Genomic DNA, 17290 nt, shown 5'->3' with positions numbered 1-17290 from the left:
GTTGTTACTGCGTTGGTCGAGTCTCTTCCCGAACCCTGGGCGGTCTCGCAAGAAACCACGTTGACAGCATCGGAACTTCACTTCCCAGAAAGCCCCGCGGCCTCCTATCGCGCGAGGCTTGACGGGCATCATATCCCACCCTCTTCTCTGGCGGAAGAACTTTGAGGCGGGAACGTCAGCCGGGCGTAAGGGCGCGCGGCATCCTGGGATGTGTAGTCTGGCCCGGACCGGGACGCCCCCTCGTTTGAATGGGGCTGGAGTTGACTGCGAACTACAGCTCCTCAGCCGGCAGCGTCGGTGGCGGCCCCGGGAGGAGAGCCGCGCTGTGGGTCCGTGGGGATGTTCTGTGCCGCGGCGGACGCAGCAGCCCGGCTTCTTAGGCTGGCGGTATAAGCGGGCTCGCTCGCTCTCCTTCTCCGGCACCGGCCATGCGCCCGGCTTTCGCGGTGGGCCTGGTGTTCGCAGGCTGCTGCAGTAACGTGATCTTCTTGGAGCTCCTGGCCCGGTAAGTGACCTTCGCGGGCCGCGTCGCCGCTGGCGGCGCGCGGGGGCGGGGGGATGACCGCTCTGTGGTCCCGCGCGCTGCCCCCTCTCCCGCCAGCCAGTTGCACAGCATCCCTCGGAGGGGAGCGCTCGGGGTGCTGTCCTCACCCCCTGGGGGACTGAAACCTGCAGTTTCTCTCGTGACGGGGCCAAGGTCGGCAGGAAGCTCGTGGCAGAACCCTGGAAGCCAGGGTTCCTCCACCTCTTCTCCATCCTGTGAACGCCACGCGTTTGACTTGGGCAAAGCTTTTTGACTTCTAAAGCAGTCTGATTCTGTACTCACTGCAAAGAAAGTTTCTTTAATGTGCCCCCCAGAACGTTTGTTTTATTGGCTTTAGAGGTGGTTATGAGTCCCGGACCCAGGCATACCTCCCAGTGATGTAGGAGAGTGGATTCTTATTCAGAGAGCCCGTCCACTTGACCAGAGGGAGTAATTCCAGCTTTAAGACGTTACAGTCTTTACATTGAGAAGCATGCATTTGGAGGCGGAACTTTAAGAATGATTATGACACGTTCCCAGAAGGAAACTAGGTTAGCTTTATTGAGGTGGCACTCAAATAATGTTGAGTAATGGGCAAAGGTCAGTGGATAGAAACTGTTGTTACAGAAAAGACAACGACAGGTAGACTAGAAAAGGCTCAGCACTAAAAATCTCAAGTCTTGGTTCTGGGGGTCTCCCTTTTCTGCAAAATCTCTCCCTATTTCTGTAAAATAAAATATCTGTGGCCCTATTTCTGAACCCATACATCTCTACTGATCATCCAAATATTCTTGTGTACCAAACAGGACAGGAATTATTTCTTTCACTGAAGGTGAGACAGGTGCCAAGAAGTTAGGTGGTCTTTTACTTTAACTTTTTTTTAATGTTTATTTATTTTTGAGAGAGAGAGATGCAGAGTGCGAATTGGGGAGGGGCACAGAGCGAGGGAGACAGAATCCGAAGCAGGCTCCAGGCTATGAGCTGTCCGCACAGAGCCTGACGTGGGGCTCGAACTTACGAATGTGAGATCAAGACCTGAGCCACAGTCGGAAGCTCAGCTGGCTGAGCCACCTAGGTGCCCCTACTGTAACTTTTAAGTGGCAGAGCCAGAACTAGAATTCAGGATACTTAAACGCTAGCCCAGTACCTTTTGCAGCCTCCCTGTTATTTTTTAGTTTGAGCAGCCCACAGAATTTTGATCAGTTTCTCATGTGGAGGCTACTGGAAATGTACTTTATTTTCATGATCCCATCGATTTGTCATTCTGAAGCAATCCGTTTACTTACAGTGTGGGTTAATTTTTGCTGTTAAAGAGCTTGAAAGCTTATGCAGAAAGTGTTGATAAAGATCTGTCACTTCTTTGGGGAGTAGGTGGAGAGAGGTTTAAAAATGGAAACAAAAATGTATCTAGTTGTCAATCTTACATACTTCAAAGTAAGGTCACTTTGGAAATTGACTTAAAAATATGAAGATGATAAAATCAGGCCAGCCATGGAAATGAAGGTCAGAGAATAACAGTGTAATAGTTATGTTGAATATGCCATTGAATTAAAATTCTACCAAAGGCTGTATGACGTCAGAATCTGTAGCAACTGAAGGTCCTCATTATTAAGTGAGAGCTCGTGGCGAAATTACTTCACCTCCTGAGTCTATTCTTCGAACTTTAAGAGGCTGGTGGTGGCTCTCCCAGCCCCACAGGGATTTGAAGGATTAAATGAGATGCACGTGCAAAGTACTTGAGGCACTCTGACTTCCCCTTTCTAACTTTTCAGTACAGGTAAACTTGCTTTATGAGCTACTCCTGAAAAGTGGTGGATAAATCTAATGTGTCTGTGAGTTGTAGGAGCTTCTATGTAGAACACTCTGAATAATTTATAAATAAATCCTTATTTACCTTTTTTGTAAATCTGGCTCTTTGCATAGAGTAACGGGTTTTCATAAAGCGGTGAGGGGTATATTTATTAATTTAGCGGGTGGCGTACATCAGACCTCATAGCAGCTTTTTCCTGATTTCAGCTTGGGCAACTCACAGCTTACCATGCCAGAGATCAATAAAGAAAGAGCTGAGTGAACCAGATGGTCTTTAAGATTCTTTGTTGGTTTGGCGTCCTCATAATTTTTGGCTTTATCTTGGGACATCACAGTGGAAAGCTCATAAATTTTTATACAGCAGGAACTCTCCTTCTTCTACGGCTTCCTTGGAACCATTATGTGCCCTAATCAAGAGGCTAGTAGAACACTAAATACAAATGGAAAGCTAGGAAAAAGCAAGCATTTTATCCATCTTCCCCAAATTAGAAAATAAATCTAGGTTTTTCTTTCTGATTTTTATATCTATAATTGGGACCTATGATAAAGTAGAAAGCATCACGCAGTGTACAGAACAGATATGAAGGAATGAATGAATGGATGGATGCCTTCATCTCCCTGCTGAAAGAGCTTGGAAATAGGATGTGCACATCTCAGCTAACTAGCTAGGCAAGGTATTGCGTGCCTTAGGTCAGGAAAAGTCTGACACATTTTCTTTTTTCCATTTTAATTTACAGTCAAGTGCGTAGTATTGACTTAAGGACGTTTCCCAAATCTAGAATAAGAAATACAAAAGGCATAGATTTTGTTCTCTTCAGAGTTGCTTGTCTTCGAAGTCAAACTTTGACTTCTTGCCAAAGAGAATTCAAAGTCAGAGAAACTGCATTTGGTGATTATAATTTCTAAGGAATAAAGTCCAAGAGAACAAGTGATTTGGGGAAAAGGATCCAAGTTTTTAATGCTGAAGTTTTAAAATGGAAAAAAAAAGAATTATTCAAGTTAAAACAAATAGTTCCATTGATAGCTGTGTGTTCCCCAAAACGCTAAGTTGATTTTTTTCTTTAATTATGTGAGTACATTAGGGAGATTTAAAAATCCTGTGGAGGGGCGCCTGGGTGGCTTAGTCGGTTGAGCGTCCGACTTTCGCTTGGGTCGTGATCTCGCGGTTCGTGGGTTCGGGCCCCGCGTCGGGCTCTGTGCTGACTGCCAGCTCGGAGCCTGGAGCCTGTTTCAGTCTGTGACTCCCTCTCTCTCTGACCCTCCCCTGCTCATGCTGTCTCTCTCTCTCTCTCCTAGAAATAAAAAAAAAAAAAAAAAATTAAAAAAAAAAAATAAAAATCCTGTGGAAATAGCAAAGTAGAATAGGGTTGTCAAGGGTTAGGGGGAGCGGGCAGTGGGGAGTGACTCCTAATGGTTATGGGCTTTCTTTTGAAAGTGCCCTAAAATGGTAATGGCTGCACGATTTTAAATATACTAAAAACTACTGAATTGTGAACAATACCTTAAGGGAGTCTGCACACACCATTTATTTGCCATGTGGCCCTGGGAGACTCGGTGCCACGAAGCCCTCAGTGTCGTCAGCAATGAAATGGGCCCAATAATAACTACCTCTGTAAAATACAGATAAAATTCAAAAATTCAAAATCATGATGCTCTCTCCAAAGGCCTGTGAGGAATTCACTTGCAAAGTCATTTTTTGAAATAAATGGTTTCTTTTTACAGTACTAATATTTTAGGTCCTATTTGCTTAAAGTGAAGCACCCTCCCATTCATTCAGCTCCTTGAGCGAAGGCCAGATGCTGCGCCCCGAGAGTGCAGGCGCCAAGGTGAATTGGACACCGTCCGTCCTCTGACCTGCCCTGTGTGACACCAGGCCGTTAGTGTTTCATATGCCATGTACATTCCATATACACTGTCATGTCCTTAAGGGTTCAGGGGTCAGATCTCCTTCACGTTGGGAGCTCCCTAGCACCGAATTTTACACACGGTACATTCTCCATAATTGTCCTTTTGTTTTTAAATGTTTGTTTATTTTGAGAGAGAGTGAGAAAGGGGGCAGGGCCGAGAGGGAGACAAGATCAGAAGTGGGCTTTGTGGGACAGCAGAGAGCCCGAGGCAGGTCTCCAACCCACAGGCCAGGAGCCTGTGAACTGAGCCCAGCCGCAGTCGGTGGCTTCCCCAGCGGGGCCACCCAGGTGCCCCTCCCTAACTGGTCTGTAATTGAAATGGCTGCTACAGCCGGGGAAGGGCGGAACGGCCTAATCTAGCGGTAAAGAGAAAACAGGAGGAAGCAAGGAAGCTTGATGAGCCCCTTTTGGGTCTTGTGTTTGGCCCTTGATGTATAGTCTCTCGTTGAATCCTCACTACAAAATTCAAACTATGTCACTTGCATTTTTTTTATTTTTTATTTTTAAATGTTTTATTTATTTCTAGGAGAGAGAGAGAAAGAGAGAGACAGCGTGAGCAGGGGAGGGTCAGAGAGAGAGGGAGTGACAGACTCTGAAACAGGCTCCAGGCTCCGAGCTGGCAGTCAGCACAGAGCCGGACGCGGGGCTCGAACCCACGAACCGCGAGATCATGACCTAAGCGAAAGTCGGACGCTTAACCGACTAAGCCACCCAGGCGCCCCTGTCACTTGCATTTTTATAAGTGGAAAAATTGGTCAAGATAAATGCCTTTTTAAAAGAATGAACTATACTTTGATTGAAGGCCTTCGGTGCGCGAGATCCTAGGGCCTTTTTCCCTCTGTGGCATGCTGTTAGGTGCGTTTCAGGGACTGGCTTGTGTATAAACCAGTGAGATAGGAACGAACACTGTTCCCATTTTAAAGATAAGGAAACAAGACGTAGGGGAATAACCTTCCACTCTCACGCAGTAAGTGGTGGAGACCTGGTTCCTGCATGTCCTTGTGTACTTTTTCTCATGTGTGTTTTTTTTAATTTGAGAGAGAGACAGACAGAGCATGAGTGGAGGAGGGGCAGAGGATGAGGGAGACGGAGAATCCAAAGCAGGCTGCAGGCTCTGAGCTGTTAGCACAGAGCCCGATGCGGGGCTCGAACTCAACAAACTGTGAGATCCTGACATGAGCCAAAGTCGGACACTTTGCCAACTGAGCCCCCCAGGCGCCCCAGTCATTGTGTTCTTTTCGCCACCGTGGAGTACAGTGGTTCTCAACTCGGCGAGAGCCTGTGAGAGTTACCTGCACATCTTACATAGGTGCGCACACACACACACGCCTCCCCCCACATCTTCCTCCCTGTCCCCTACACTAGTGGTTCTCAACTCTGGCTTCACACTGGAATCAAGTGGAAAGCTTTGGAAAGTCCATGTTCCAGGGCCCCACCCCAGAGCGGTCTAAGCAGAACTGGGGGTGGGGAGTGAGACTCCTCAGGCACGTGGGACTTTAAAGAGCAGCCTAGAGTTGAAAAGCACTGTGCCAGGAACTATCTAGAGCTGAAGTACCTTGTCCTGTCACCCCTATTTCGGCTCATGGTTCTAATGAGCTCTTCAAGTGAGGTCAAGGTCTTATGTGATTATTTCCGGTTTTGTGCATGTTTAGCCCTGTCCCTCGAACATAAATGCTAAAGGAAATTGTGGAACATCCAGCAAGAGTTCTCTGGGACACCCATAGACAGTAGAGACTGAAGAGGCGCAGCGGTTCTGTGTCAGACGGTAAAGCAGAGCTCTGCACGAGAGTGGCTCATTCATGTCAGGGATTGTCTGTTTTACGCCTGTTGGGCATATTTAAGAACTTGTCTACTTGGCCTTGCTGTTTAATCTTAAAACCACCAAGAGAGAATGGGGGTGGTTTTTCATAAGTAGCGTTATGTTCACTGTAAGAGTATATGTGCAATACAAGAATCCCTCTAATCAGTAGCCTCTGGTAAATAAATGTTCTTGGTCAAGATGAGAACACGGAATATGAAGTCTGAAAAATCCTGGTCATATGAGACATCTGGAAGCTTCAGGGAAACAGAGAAATGTTCGCTTCGTACTTCTCCCAGTGACGGAGCAGAACCTGAGAGGACAGACTCAAAACCACAAACCTTTTAAGTCCCCATATTTCGCAGTGTTTCAAGAGGGAAGTCAGAAGAATTTTCTTTTTCTGTCTTCTAAATATGTTCCTAACAGTCGCTGTGGAAGATTCCTCCACCCTTCCATGGATCACTGAAGAGATTCGATTCAGTTCTACCATTTGTCGAGTACCTGATATATTTGTGTTCAGGGTTGTGGAGAACAGGAGATGATAGCAGTGTTCTTCAGTCTTCTTCATAACCGCCCCTTATCTCTCCTAACTCTTGCCAAAGATGCTTTGTCTGTAGACCGTTTTTTTCCTAGTCACTCCTCCACAGATGTGTTGTATACCGGTTCATGTGCTGTATGCATATCTGTGCCTGATAACTTTGAAAAAGAGTATGAATCTCCCCGCCCCAAGAACCAGTTGTCCCATGGGGACCTTATCTCAGGCGATGGCCCAGTCACCGGTCGCAGGTGCACGTCTTCCATTACCAGTGGTCTTGGTGGTTCCCAGATGGGGAGCTGTGTCAACACTCCGGAAGGCCTCAGCTTATTTCTGGGCTTGGACTTTGCTGCTGAAGCTGATTGGGGTCCTGCCTAAAGTCCTCGTGGTTCACCGAGGACCCCATGGACGATCAGCTTCCTACAGCTTGCTAGGAAAGTTGTATCATAGTTCTAAGAATGAATGTATCAGACGGACTCTTACTCCTGGCCTGCTGCAACCAGGGAAGAGCGAAATAACCTTGACCCTCTCTGTGAGCTCTGTCGATGGCTGTGTGCGACCCACAGGATGTGAAACTGGAGATGAAGGACAGTGGGTGATAGAAATCAGTCCTCCCTGTTATTCTGAGCTATCAGTATAGCAAGGCTTGATGCCCTTTATTGCAGCTTTTTGTACCTTATTTACCTTTTTGTTGTTTACTACACAGGAAACATCCAGGATGCGGGAACATTGTGACATTTGCGCAGTTTTTATTTATTGCCGTGGAAGGCTTCCTCTTTGAAGCTGATTTGGGAAGGAAGCGGCCAGCCATCCCAATAAGGTACGTCATTTTGCAGTCTCTTTCCACCTTCGGTTTTTTTGTTTTTTGTTTTTTTAAAGAAGTTCAGAACTTTCTGGTACCTAGATCAAAGGAGTATGAGGCTTCCTTGTAGAAGATATGTGTCAAAGATATTGGGAGAATAATAATGGTAACTCATTTTCTGAATTTACTATGTTATGAAACTCCAGGGAGACTATTTTTAGAATAAAATTCTCTGGGGAGACTGGGTGGCTCAGTCAGTTGAGCGTCCAACTTCAGCTAAGGTCATGATCTCATGGTTAGTGGGTTTGAGCCCCGCATCAGGCTCTGTGCTGACAGCCTGGAGCCTGCTACCGATTCTGTGTCTCTCTCTCTCTACCGCTCTGCTGCTCATGCTCTGTCTGTCTCTCAAAAATAAATAAATGTTAAAAAAAAAATTTAAGAATAAAATTCCTTCTGTGACAGAAAATAGTTATGGTGGAAACAATACTGTGTGTGTGTGTGTGTGTGTGTGTGTAGTATATGGTTAAAGGTTTAGTGTGATCACAAATTTTTTCTTAATAGTTGTGTATGCTGTCCTCATGTTGGTAAAGTTATCAGATACTTAGGGAAATAAACAGAAGTGGTGGTTACGCAGCCTCATGAATACTGAATGCCACTGAATTGTTCACTTTAGAATGGTTGATTTTCTGTTTCATGAACTTCCCCTCAATTACAAGAACATGAACAGTAAGCTAAGGCAACATTGTTGATTCCAGACCTCTGCCCCTTAGTCCAGATTTGCATACCTGTGCTCACAGGGGCCAAATAGAAAACAGGACAGTTCTTCTAATAAACAGTGTATTGAAAATTCAGCACCCTTGCTGAGAGGTGTAATGCATCCGATTGTAAGTCTGTAGTAGTATCCTGTCACTTAATTCCCCTGACAGGGATTTTCCGGTGTGGATGTATGGGAGGACTGGTTCTTGTCGGTGTTCTTTGCAGCATTCCTGAGTAGCGGGCTACAGAGAATCTGGCTGAAGTTTCTTACTAATACTGTACTTTAAGTTTCCCAGTGTAATGCTAAGTACTCTGAACACGTTGTTTTCCATTGGCTTCAATAGCTACAGGAAACTTTCTGCTCCCAAGACCAACATTTATTATCACCGTAGGGGCCCCAGCATTTTTGATTCCTCTGACTCTTTCCCCCTTTCCCCCACTATCTCTTTTCACTCTGGCTGACGCTAGCACAGGTCAGGAACACATTCGCCCTCATCGTTAACTTTTATAAATGGTGTCCTCACTGGCTGGCCCTGTCTCCCGCCCCTCCATCCCTGTATTTTGATTTCCTACCTTGTATTATGACTCTGCGCCCCCCCGCCAACACTCAGGGGTCACCAGTGGGTTCAGAGGGGAGCCCAGCTGCCTAACCTGCCCTTTGATCTTGCCCTAACAGTCATACTTCCACGTGTGTCCATTGTACTGGCTGTTTTATTTTCTGAGAAGCTACAATCAAAATATTGACCTCATGGGTGCATCCTTCATTGCCAGGAGCAGTTTCTAGGCTGTGCTATGTAGACGGGAATGTGGAATACTTAGAATTCACTCTCTAAAAGACCTTGATGAACTCTTTATCTCCAAATGACATCTTTTCAAGATAGGACTAAGAAAATTTGGCAAGAAACCTTGTGAAATCATCAATAGTATATTATTTAGAAACTTGAAATAGCTATTCTCAGTGTTAAAAAAAAAATTCAACTAAGTAAATTTGAAAAATCCAACTAGGTAAATCCACTGAGAAAAGCTTTTAAAGTCAGAGGACATTAAAGAAGAAGAAAGATTATTAGCAAGGTATGAATTGCTTAGGCAAGGTGGTCTCTTCAGGCGAGCAGAAGGGGTCCATCAGAAAACCCCCTAGTGGGGCGCCTGGGTGGCTTAGTCGGTTGAGTGTCTGACTTTCGCTTAGGTCGTGATCTCGCGGTTTGTGGGTTCGAGCCCCGCGTCGGGCTCTGTGCTGACTGCCAGCTCAGAGCCTGGAGCCTGTTTCAGGGTCTGTGTCTCCCTCTCTCTCTGACCCTCCCCTGCTCACGTTGTCTCTCTCTGTCTCTCTCCTAGAAATAAATAAAATATAAAAAAAAAAAAAAAAAAAAGAAAACCCCCTAGTATTGGCCAGGAAATTCTGTGTAGACTGATAAAGGGTTACATTCCGGGGGGTGGAGAGGGGTGGAGGGTTGAAATTGCCGTTGCGTTAGGAATCCTCAGTTCACTGACTCAGGTCCATAAGTGGCACCATTTCGGGCCTGCCATTTTCTTTTTAACAAATTATGCCCTTTTGATCAGACTCTCAGATGAGATATGTGATAAAAATTGAAGGCCTTAGACCACTCTGAAGATCTTGAAGTTTTTATTGTTCCTTTAGTGGCATCCATAGGTTAAGGTTAAGACCTTAACCTCCATGATATTCACAGGTCAGAGCTTCACACTCCTTAAGTCGGTTATTTTCTTTGTTACTTAGATGTTCCAGTTGTAGGGAGATCGTTTGCTTGGTGGTTAATGCCTACATGGATTTAAAGCTTTTGAAAGATCCAACACAGCAGAGAGATGATTATCATTACTATAAGCAGGATAAATCCCAGTAAATGGAGTGCACTTTACTTTAAGAAAATTTTTTTGATGTTTATTCACTTTTGAGAGCGAGAATGAGAGCACAAGCAAGGGAGGGGCAGAGAGAGAGAGAGGAGGAGACCCAGAACCTGAAGCAGGCTCCAGGCTCTGAGCTTTCAGCACAGCACCTGACGCAGGGCTCGAATCCACGAACTATGAGATCATGACCTGAGCCGAAGTCGAATGCTCAACCAACTGAGCTACCCAGGCACCCCAGGAGCGTACTTTAGAGTCATGGGTGCCCAAGACCCCAATCCATCAAAATCACATAAATCAAAGAAAGACCCCGTGGAGCAAGTCACCTTCTTAAGCCAAGCAACTTGTTCTGGATCTTACGTAATTGAGTTTCACTGTCCCCAGAAGTGTCAGTCCAGACATAGCTGGTGGTGTTCGCCACAGCATGGACACCTCCTTGGTCAGCCAGTAGGTAATGACAAGTTATTCCATTATCAGGGAGAGCTTTGGCCAGAGAGTTTAAGGGTATTTGTTGAGCTGCTATTGCTTTAACAGGTTTTGCAGTAATTTTAAGAATGAAGGAGCAGTTCTTGATCATAGCCTCCTGTATCCATCCCTAATCCAGGAAATAGGGGCTTGTCAAAAGGAGTGAATTCTGAATCATGAATATCTTCTGGTAGGCACTCTTTAACTCAACAGTGTAAATTTAGGGGAATTGACACGTGAGAGGTCTTATTTTGTTTGTGAAAAGTTAGGTGCACAGTGAGATTGTTTTTCTATCCTGAAATAAAAGGTGGTTTAAATTTCAGAGGTTGCCATGTTACCAGGAAATGAGGATGGCAAAAGTCTGGCAGTGAGGGGCCATTTTCCGGAAGCAGAATGACTTTATCCACACGGGCCACAGTCTTAACAAATACGATATAAAAGCTTAGGGTTACTTCTGACCATGGTTTCCATGTAATATACATCTCAAATAAGCCTAATTCATTTAGCAAACACTTTGGTATATTTTAAGCTAAAAGGACTTCATGTAGAAAGTTAGACAAAGATATTTTAAAAAGGGTTTGAATCACTTCCCTAAATAAGATCAGATATTATTACAAAACCCAATACTTAAAAGGTAAAAGAAATTTTTACAGTCTGACCTAAATCAGATCAAAAGTCCAAGAAAACTTTGTCCTTTTAACAGAGAGAAAATCAAATTCTTATTTAGTACTAGCTTATAACTCCCTTTTAAAAATGTTTGTCTAGGGGCGCCTGGGTGGCTTAGTCGGTTAAGCGTCCGACTTTCGCTTAGGTCATGATCTCACGGTTTGTGGGTTCGAGCCCCGCGTCGGGCTCTGTGCTGACTGCCAGCTCAGAGCCTGGAGCCTGTTTCAGTCTGTGACTCCCTCTCTCTCTGACCCTCCCCTGCTCACGCTGTCTCTCTCTCTCTCCTAGAAATAAATAAAACATTTAAAAAAAAAAAATTAAAAAAAAAAATGTTTGTCTATTTTGAGAGAGAGCAGGGGAGAGGCAGAGAGAGAGAGGAAGAGTGAGAATCTCAAGCCGGCTCCATGCTCTATATATAGGGCTTGATCGCACAAACCTTGAGATCATGACCTAAGTGTAAATCAAGAGTCAAACACTTAACCCACGGCCCCAGAGACACCCGTAAAACTCATTTTTTAAAATACCTTTATTTTAATCTTAACCAGCTTGACCACACATGAAAATTCCTGTTTAAAGATTCTTTTTTCACAAACCTTCTACAACGTTTTCCCCCCTATATTCCAATTTTGTCCTATGTTTTGTGTGTGTTTTTTTTTCCCCCTCTATAAACAACCAGCCTCCTTTTAGGACAAAATTATTTCTTTTCCCCTTAACAAAAACTGTATTGAAAGAGGACTTCTGCTGCCTCCATTTTGACCTCGGATTCTAGCTGGGTTCTTTCTAACTTGTCTCTTGGCTCGGGCTGAAGAGTCAGCAGGCAAAGTGTTGAAAGGAACCGAAACTACCCCCTCAAGCAAGAAGGACCGACCTGAGCCAGCCAGACCCTGTCCATGATTGACTCCAGGCTAGAGTGACCCAGTGTGACTCCCAACTGCACCCACTCACCCGCTTTGCCCCACTTTTTCTTTATATAAACCTGAGAGTATTTTCAGCACTTGGGAGGTATAGTGTCTCAGATGCTAGTGCCCTGTCTTCCTGGTGTTGCCCTTGCTGAAATAAATTCCTTGTGCCACCACCCCTCGCCTCTCTGCCTTTGGATTCCCTCAATGGCGAGTGGCCGAGCCTGGTCTGTGTGGGACCCCGGCAGGCGGATGCTTGTGGACACCTGAGCCCCAGCCACACCATCTCCATTTCTCACACCTTTTTCTCCTGAAAACACATCCTGCTTTCCTGCCATACAGAGATGTTTTCCTTATTATTTTTAGTAGCCTTAATTACATATGTGAATTAGAGTTCTTAACCCTTAGAAACCTTAATTTCTAGTAAAAGCTAAGAGGTAAGTAATTGTGAAATTGTCAGTTTTACCCGCATTTTTTTTGAATTCGTAAATTTACGAATACATTTCAAAATTTTAAAAGCACATGCCTTTTAAAATTTTCCGATGGAGTATTAACATCCATAGGTCTTTTAGTTTCTCTGCAATAAGAAGCCAAAGTTAGATAAACTTCTGTTTAGTAATTAATGTTCTACTATTTTGTCTTATTTGGAAATGATCTAGATTTTTTTTAAGTTTTTATTTTAATTCCAGTTAACATACAGTGTTATGTTTTTCATGTACGATATAGTGATTCAGCAATTCTGTAGATTACCCAGTACTCCTCATGAGCAATGCACTCCTAATCCCCGTCACCTAGTTCACCCATCCTCCACCCCCTTCCCCTCTGATAACCCTCAGTTTGTTCTGTGTAGTTGAGTCTGTTTCTTTCTCCCCCTCCCCCCTCCCCCTCCCCCTCCCCCCTCCCTCCCTCTCCCTCCCTCCCCTGTTTGCTCATTTATTTTGTTTCTTAAATTCCACATATGAGTGAAATCATACGGTATTGGTCTTTCTCTGACTTACTTCAGTTTGCATCATACCACCTAATTCCACCCATGTTGTTACAGATGGCAAAATTTCATTCTTTTTTATGGCTAAGTAATAATCCATTGTGTGTATACACGACTTCTTTATCTGTTCATTAATTGATGGACACTTGGGCTGCTTCCATATTATAAATAATGCTACTGTGAACATCCGGGTGCGTGTATCCCTTTGAGTTAGTGTTTTTGTAGTCTTTGGGTAAATACTCAGTAGTTTAATTACTGGATCACAGAATAATTCTGTTTTTAACTTTTTGAGGAACCTCCCTACTGTCTTCCACAGTGGCTGCACCAGTTTGCATTCCCACCAATGGTGTAAGAGTTTCTTTTTTTCCACATCCTCACCAACACCTTTGTTTCTTGCATTGTTGACTTTAGCCATTCCAACAAGTGTGAGGTGATATCTCATTATAGTTTTATTTGCATTTCCCTGATGATCTGTGACGTTGAGTGTCTTCATTGTCTATTGCCCATCTGTATGTCTTCTTTGGAAAAATGTTCATGTTTTCTGCCTATTTTTTAATTGGATTATTTGGGTTTTTTGGGGTGTTGAGTTTAATGTGTTCTTTATATATTTTGGATACTAACCCTGTATCAGATGTCATTCGCAAATATCTTCTCTCATCCCATAGATTGCCTTTTAGTTTTGTTGTTTGATTCCTTTGCTGTGCAGAAGCTTTTTACTTTGATGTAGTACCAATAGTTTATTTTTGCTTTTGTTTCCCTTGCCTTGGGGAGCCTGTCTAGGGAAAAGTTGCTGCAGCCAGTGTCAAAGAAGTTACTGTCTGTGCTCTCTTCTGGGATTTTTGTGGTTTCTGATCTCACATTTAGGTCCTTAATCCATTTTGAATTTATTTTTGCGTACGGTGTAAGAAAAGTGGTCTAGTTTCATTCGTTTGCATGTTGCTGTCCAGTTTTCCCAAAACCATTTGTTGAAAAGACTGTCTTTTTCCCATTGGATAGTCTTTCCAGCTTTGTCAAAGATTAGTTGACCAGATAATTGTGGGTCCATTTCTGGATTTTCTATTCTGTTCCATTGCCACTGATCTATGTGTTTGTTTTTGTGCCAGTATCATACTGTTTTGGTCACTACAGCTTTGTAATATAACTTGAAGTCTGGAATTGTGATGCTTCCAGTCTTTTCTTTTTCAAGATTATTTTGGCTATTAGGGGTCTTTTGTGGTTCCATACAAATTTCAGGATTGTTAGTTCTAGTTTTGTGAAAAATATTCTTCATATTTTGACAGGGATTGCATTGAACGTGTAGATTGGTTTGGGTAATAGGGACATCTTAACAATATTTGTCTTCCAGTCCACGAGCATGGAATGTCTTTTTGTGTCATCTTCCAATTTCTTTCTTCTTTATAGTTTTTAGAATACAGGTCTTTCACTTCTTTAGTTGGGTTTATTCCTAGGTATCTTATTTCTATTGCCGCAATTGTATATGGGATTGTTTTCTTAATTTTTCTTTCTGCTCTTTCATTATTGATGTATAGAAATGCGGTAGATTTCTGTAGATTGATTTTGTATCCTGATACTTTACTGAATTCATGTATCCGTTCCAACAGTGTTTTGATGGAGTCTCTTAGGGTTTTTTGTATAGAGTATCTTGTTATCTGCAAATAGTGATGACGTTTTACTTCTTCCTTATCGATTTGGATGCTTTTTTCTTTTTGTTGTCTAATTGCTGTGGCTGGGACTTCCAGTACTGTGTTGAATAAAAAGGGTGGGATGGATATCCTTCCCCTGACCTTAGGGGAAAAGTTCTCAGTTTTTCCTAGTTAAGGATGAGTTTAGGGGCACCTGGGTGGCTTAGTCGGTTAAGCATCCGACTTTCGCTTAGGTCATGATCTCGCGGTTCGTGGGTTTGAGCCCCGCGTCGGGCTCTGTGCTGACTGTCAGCTCAGAGCCTGGAGCCTGTTTCAGTCTGTGACTCCCTCTCTCTCTGACCCTCCCCTGCTCACGCTGTCTCTCTCTCTCTCCTAGAAATAAATAAAATATTAAAAAAAAAAAGGAGTTTAGCTGTGGGCTTTTCATATATGACCTTTATTATGTTGAGGTGTGATCCCTCTACACCTACTTGAGGGTTTTTTTTTTTTTTTTTATCATGAATGGATGTTGTACTTTGTCCAGTGCTTTTTCTGCATCTGTTGAAATGACCATATAGTTCTCATCCTTTCTCTTATTGATGTGATGTGCCATGTTGGTTGATTTGTGAATCTTGAACTATCCTTGCAACCCAGGAATGAATCCTACTTGATCCTGGTGAGTGACTTTTTTTTTTTTATTAATGGATTGTTGGATTGTTGGATTTGGTTCACTAGGATTTTATTGAGGCTTTTTGCATCTGAGATATTGGCATTTTTCATTAGAGTTATTGGCCTGTAGTGTGTTTGTTCGTTCTCTCTCTTTCGGCGAGGGGGGGGTGGTGTCTTTATCTAGTTTTGGTATCAGGGTAATGCTAGCTTCATAGAATGAATTTGGACTTTTCCTTCCTTTCTTTTTTCTTTTTTTTTTTTTAAAATAGCTTGAGAATAGGTATTAACTCTTAAGTGTTTGGTAGAATTCGCCTGTGAAGCCATCCGGTCCTGGATTTTTGTTTATTGGGTGATATTTTATTACTGATTCGATTTCTTGTATCAGACTGTTCAAGTTTTCTATTTCTTCCTTTTTCACTTTTGGTAACTTACAGGTTTTTAGGAATTAATTCATTTTTTTCTAGGTTGTCCAATCTGTTTGCATATAATTTTTCATAATATTCTCTTATAATTGTTTGTATTTCTGTCACGTTGGCTGTTATTTTTTCTCTCTCATTTGTGATTTTTATTTGGTTCCTTTCTCTTTTTAAGTCTAGCTAGAGGTTTTGTTAATTTTATTGTTTCAAAGAACCAGCTCCCGGTTTCATGGATTTAAATATATACATATACATAAAGTGTATATATACGTATATATACACACATATATGTGTGTATATATACGTATATATACACACATATATGTGTGTATATATACGTATATATACACACATATATGTGTGTATATATACATATATATACACACATATATGTGTGTATATATATGTATTTAAATTAGTTTCTATATTCCTTATTTCTGCTCTAATACATATTATTTCATTCTTCCTGCTGGCTTTAGGCTTCATTTGTTCTTTTTCTAGCTCCTTTAGGTATAAGGGTGGATTGTTTGAGATTTTTCTTCTTGAGGTAGGCCTGTACTGCAATAAACTTTCTTCTTAGGGCACCTGGTTCAGTTGGTTAAGCATCTGACTCCTGATTTCAGCTCAGGTTGTGATACTCTGGTTTGTTGAGATTGAGCCCTGTGTGGGTCAGCACAGAGCCTGCTTGGAATTCTCTGTCTTCCTCTCTCTCTACCACTCCCCTGAGCTTGCTCACTCATTCTCTGTCCCAAAAATAAACTTAAAAAACAAAAACAAAAAAACTTCCTCCTTGGAACTGCTTTGCTGCATCCCAAAGGTTTTATTTATTTACTTATTTCTAAATTTTCTTTTAATATTTATTTTTGAGAGAGAAAGAGAGCGGGAGAGGGGCAGAGAGAGAGGGTAACACAGCATCTGAAGCAGATTCCAGGCTCTGAGCTGTCAGTGCAGAAGAGCCTGATGTGGGGCTCAAATTTACGAATTGCAAGATCACGACCTGAGCTGAAGTCAGTCGCTTACCCTGACTGAGCCACTCAGGGGCCCCATCCCAAAGGTTTTAAACCATCGTGTTTTCGTTTTCCCTTGTTTTTGTGTACTTTTTAAATTTCCTCTTTTATTTCCTAATTGACCCACTCATTGTTTAGTAGCATGTTATTTAAGCCTCCTATTTGTGATCTTTCCAGATTTTTTCATGTGGTTAACTTATAGTTTCATAGCCTTGTGGTCAGAAAAGATACATGGTATGATGCCAGTCTTTTTGAATTTGTTGAGCCTTATTTTGTGGCTTAGTATGTGATCTGTTCTGGAGAATGTTCCATGTGTACTTGGGAAGAATGTATTTTGCTATTTTAGGATGGAATGTTTGGGATATGTCTGCTAAATCCATCTGTTCCAGTGTGTCATTGAAAGCGATTGTTTCCTTCCCAGTTTTCTGTTTAGATGATCTATTCATATAAGGGGGGGGGGTGTTAAAGGCACCGACTATTATTGTATTACTATCAGTTCCTTTGTGTTTGTTATTAACAGTTTTATGCATTTGGGTGCTGCCATGTTGGGTGCATAAATACTTATAATTGT

The 17290-nt window shown here is 42.8% G+C and overlaps 1 protein-coding gene across 2 annotated transcripts in view; it reads left to right on the top strand.

The window, feature by feature from the left end:
- Nucleotides 1-280: 280 nt before the first annotated feature.
- SLC35B4 (solute carrier family 35 member B4) overlaps nucleotides 281-17290 on the top strand; it is a 41673-nt gene continuing 24663 nt past the window's right edge. For both annotated transcript variants that reach the window (XM_039243982.1, XM_039243973.1), the window contains exons 1-2: nucleotides 281-505; nucleotides 7279-7392. In XM_039243982.1, coding sequence (XP_039099913.1) covers nucleotides 429-505; nucleotides 7279-7392 — 191 coding nt within the window. In that variant the 5' untranslated portion in view covers nucleotides 281-428. The remainder of the gene's footprint in view (nucleotides 506-7278; nucleotides 7393-17290) is intronic.

This window comes from Hyaena hyaena, unplaced genomic scaffold, assembly GCF_003009895.1.
Source record: "Hyaena hyaena isolate Hyena2069 unplaced genomic scaffold, ASM300989v1 scaffold_8, whole genome shotgun sequence".
Taxonomy (NCBI): Eukaryota; Metazoa; Chordata; class Mammalia; order Carnivora; family Hyaenidae; genus Hyaena; species Hyaena hyaena.
The sequence above is the reverse complement of the archived record's forward strand: the minus strand, read 5'-3'. Positions and strand labels throughout refer to the sequence as shown.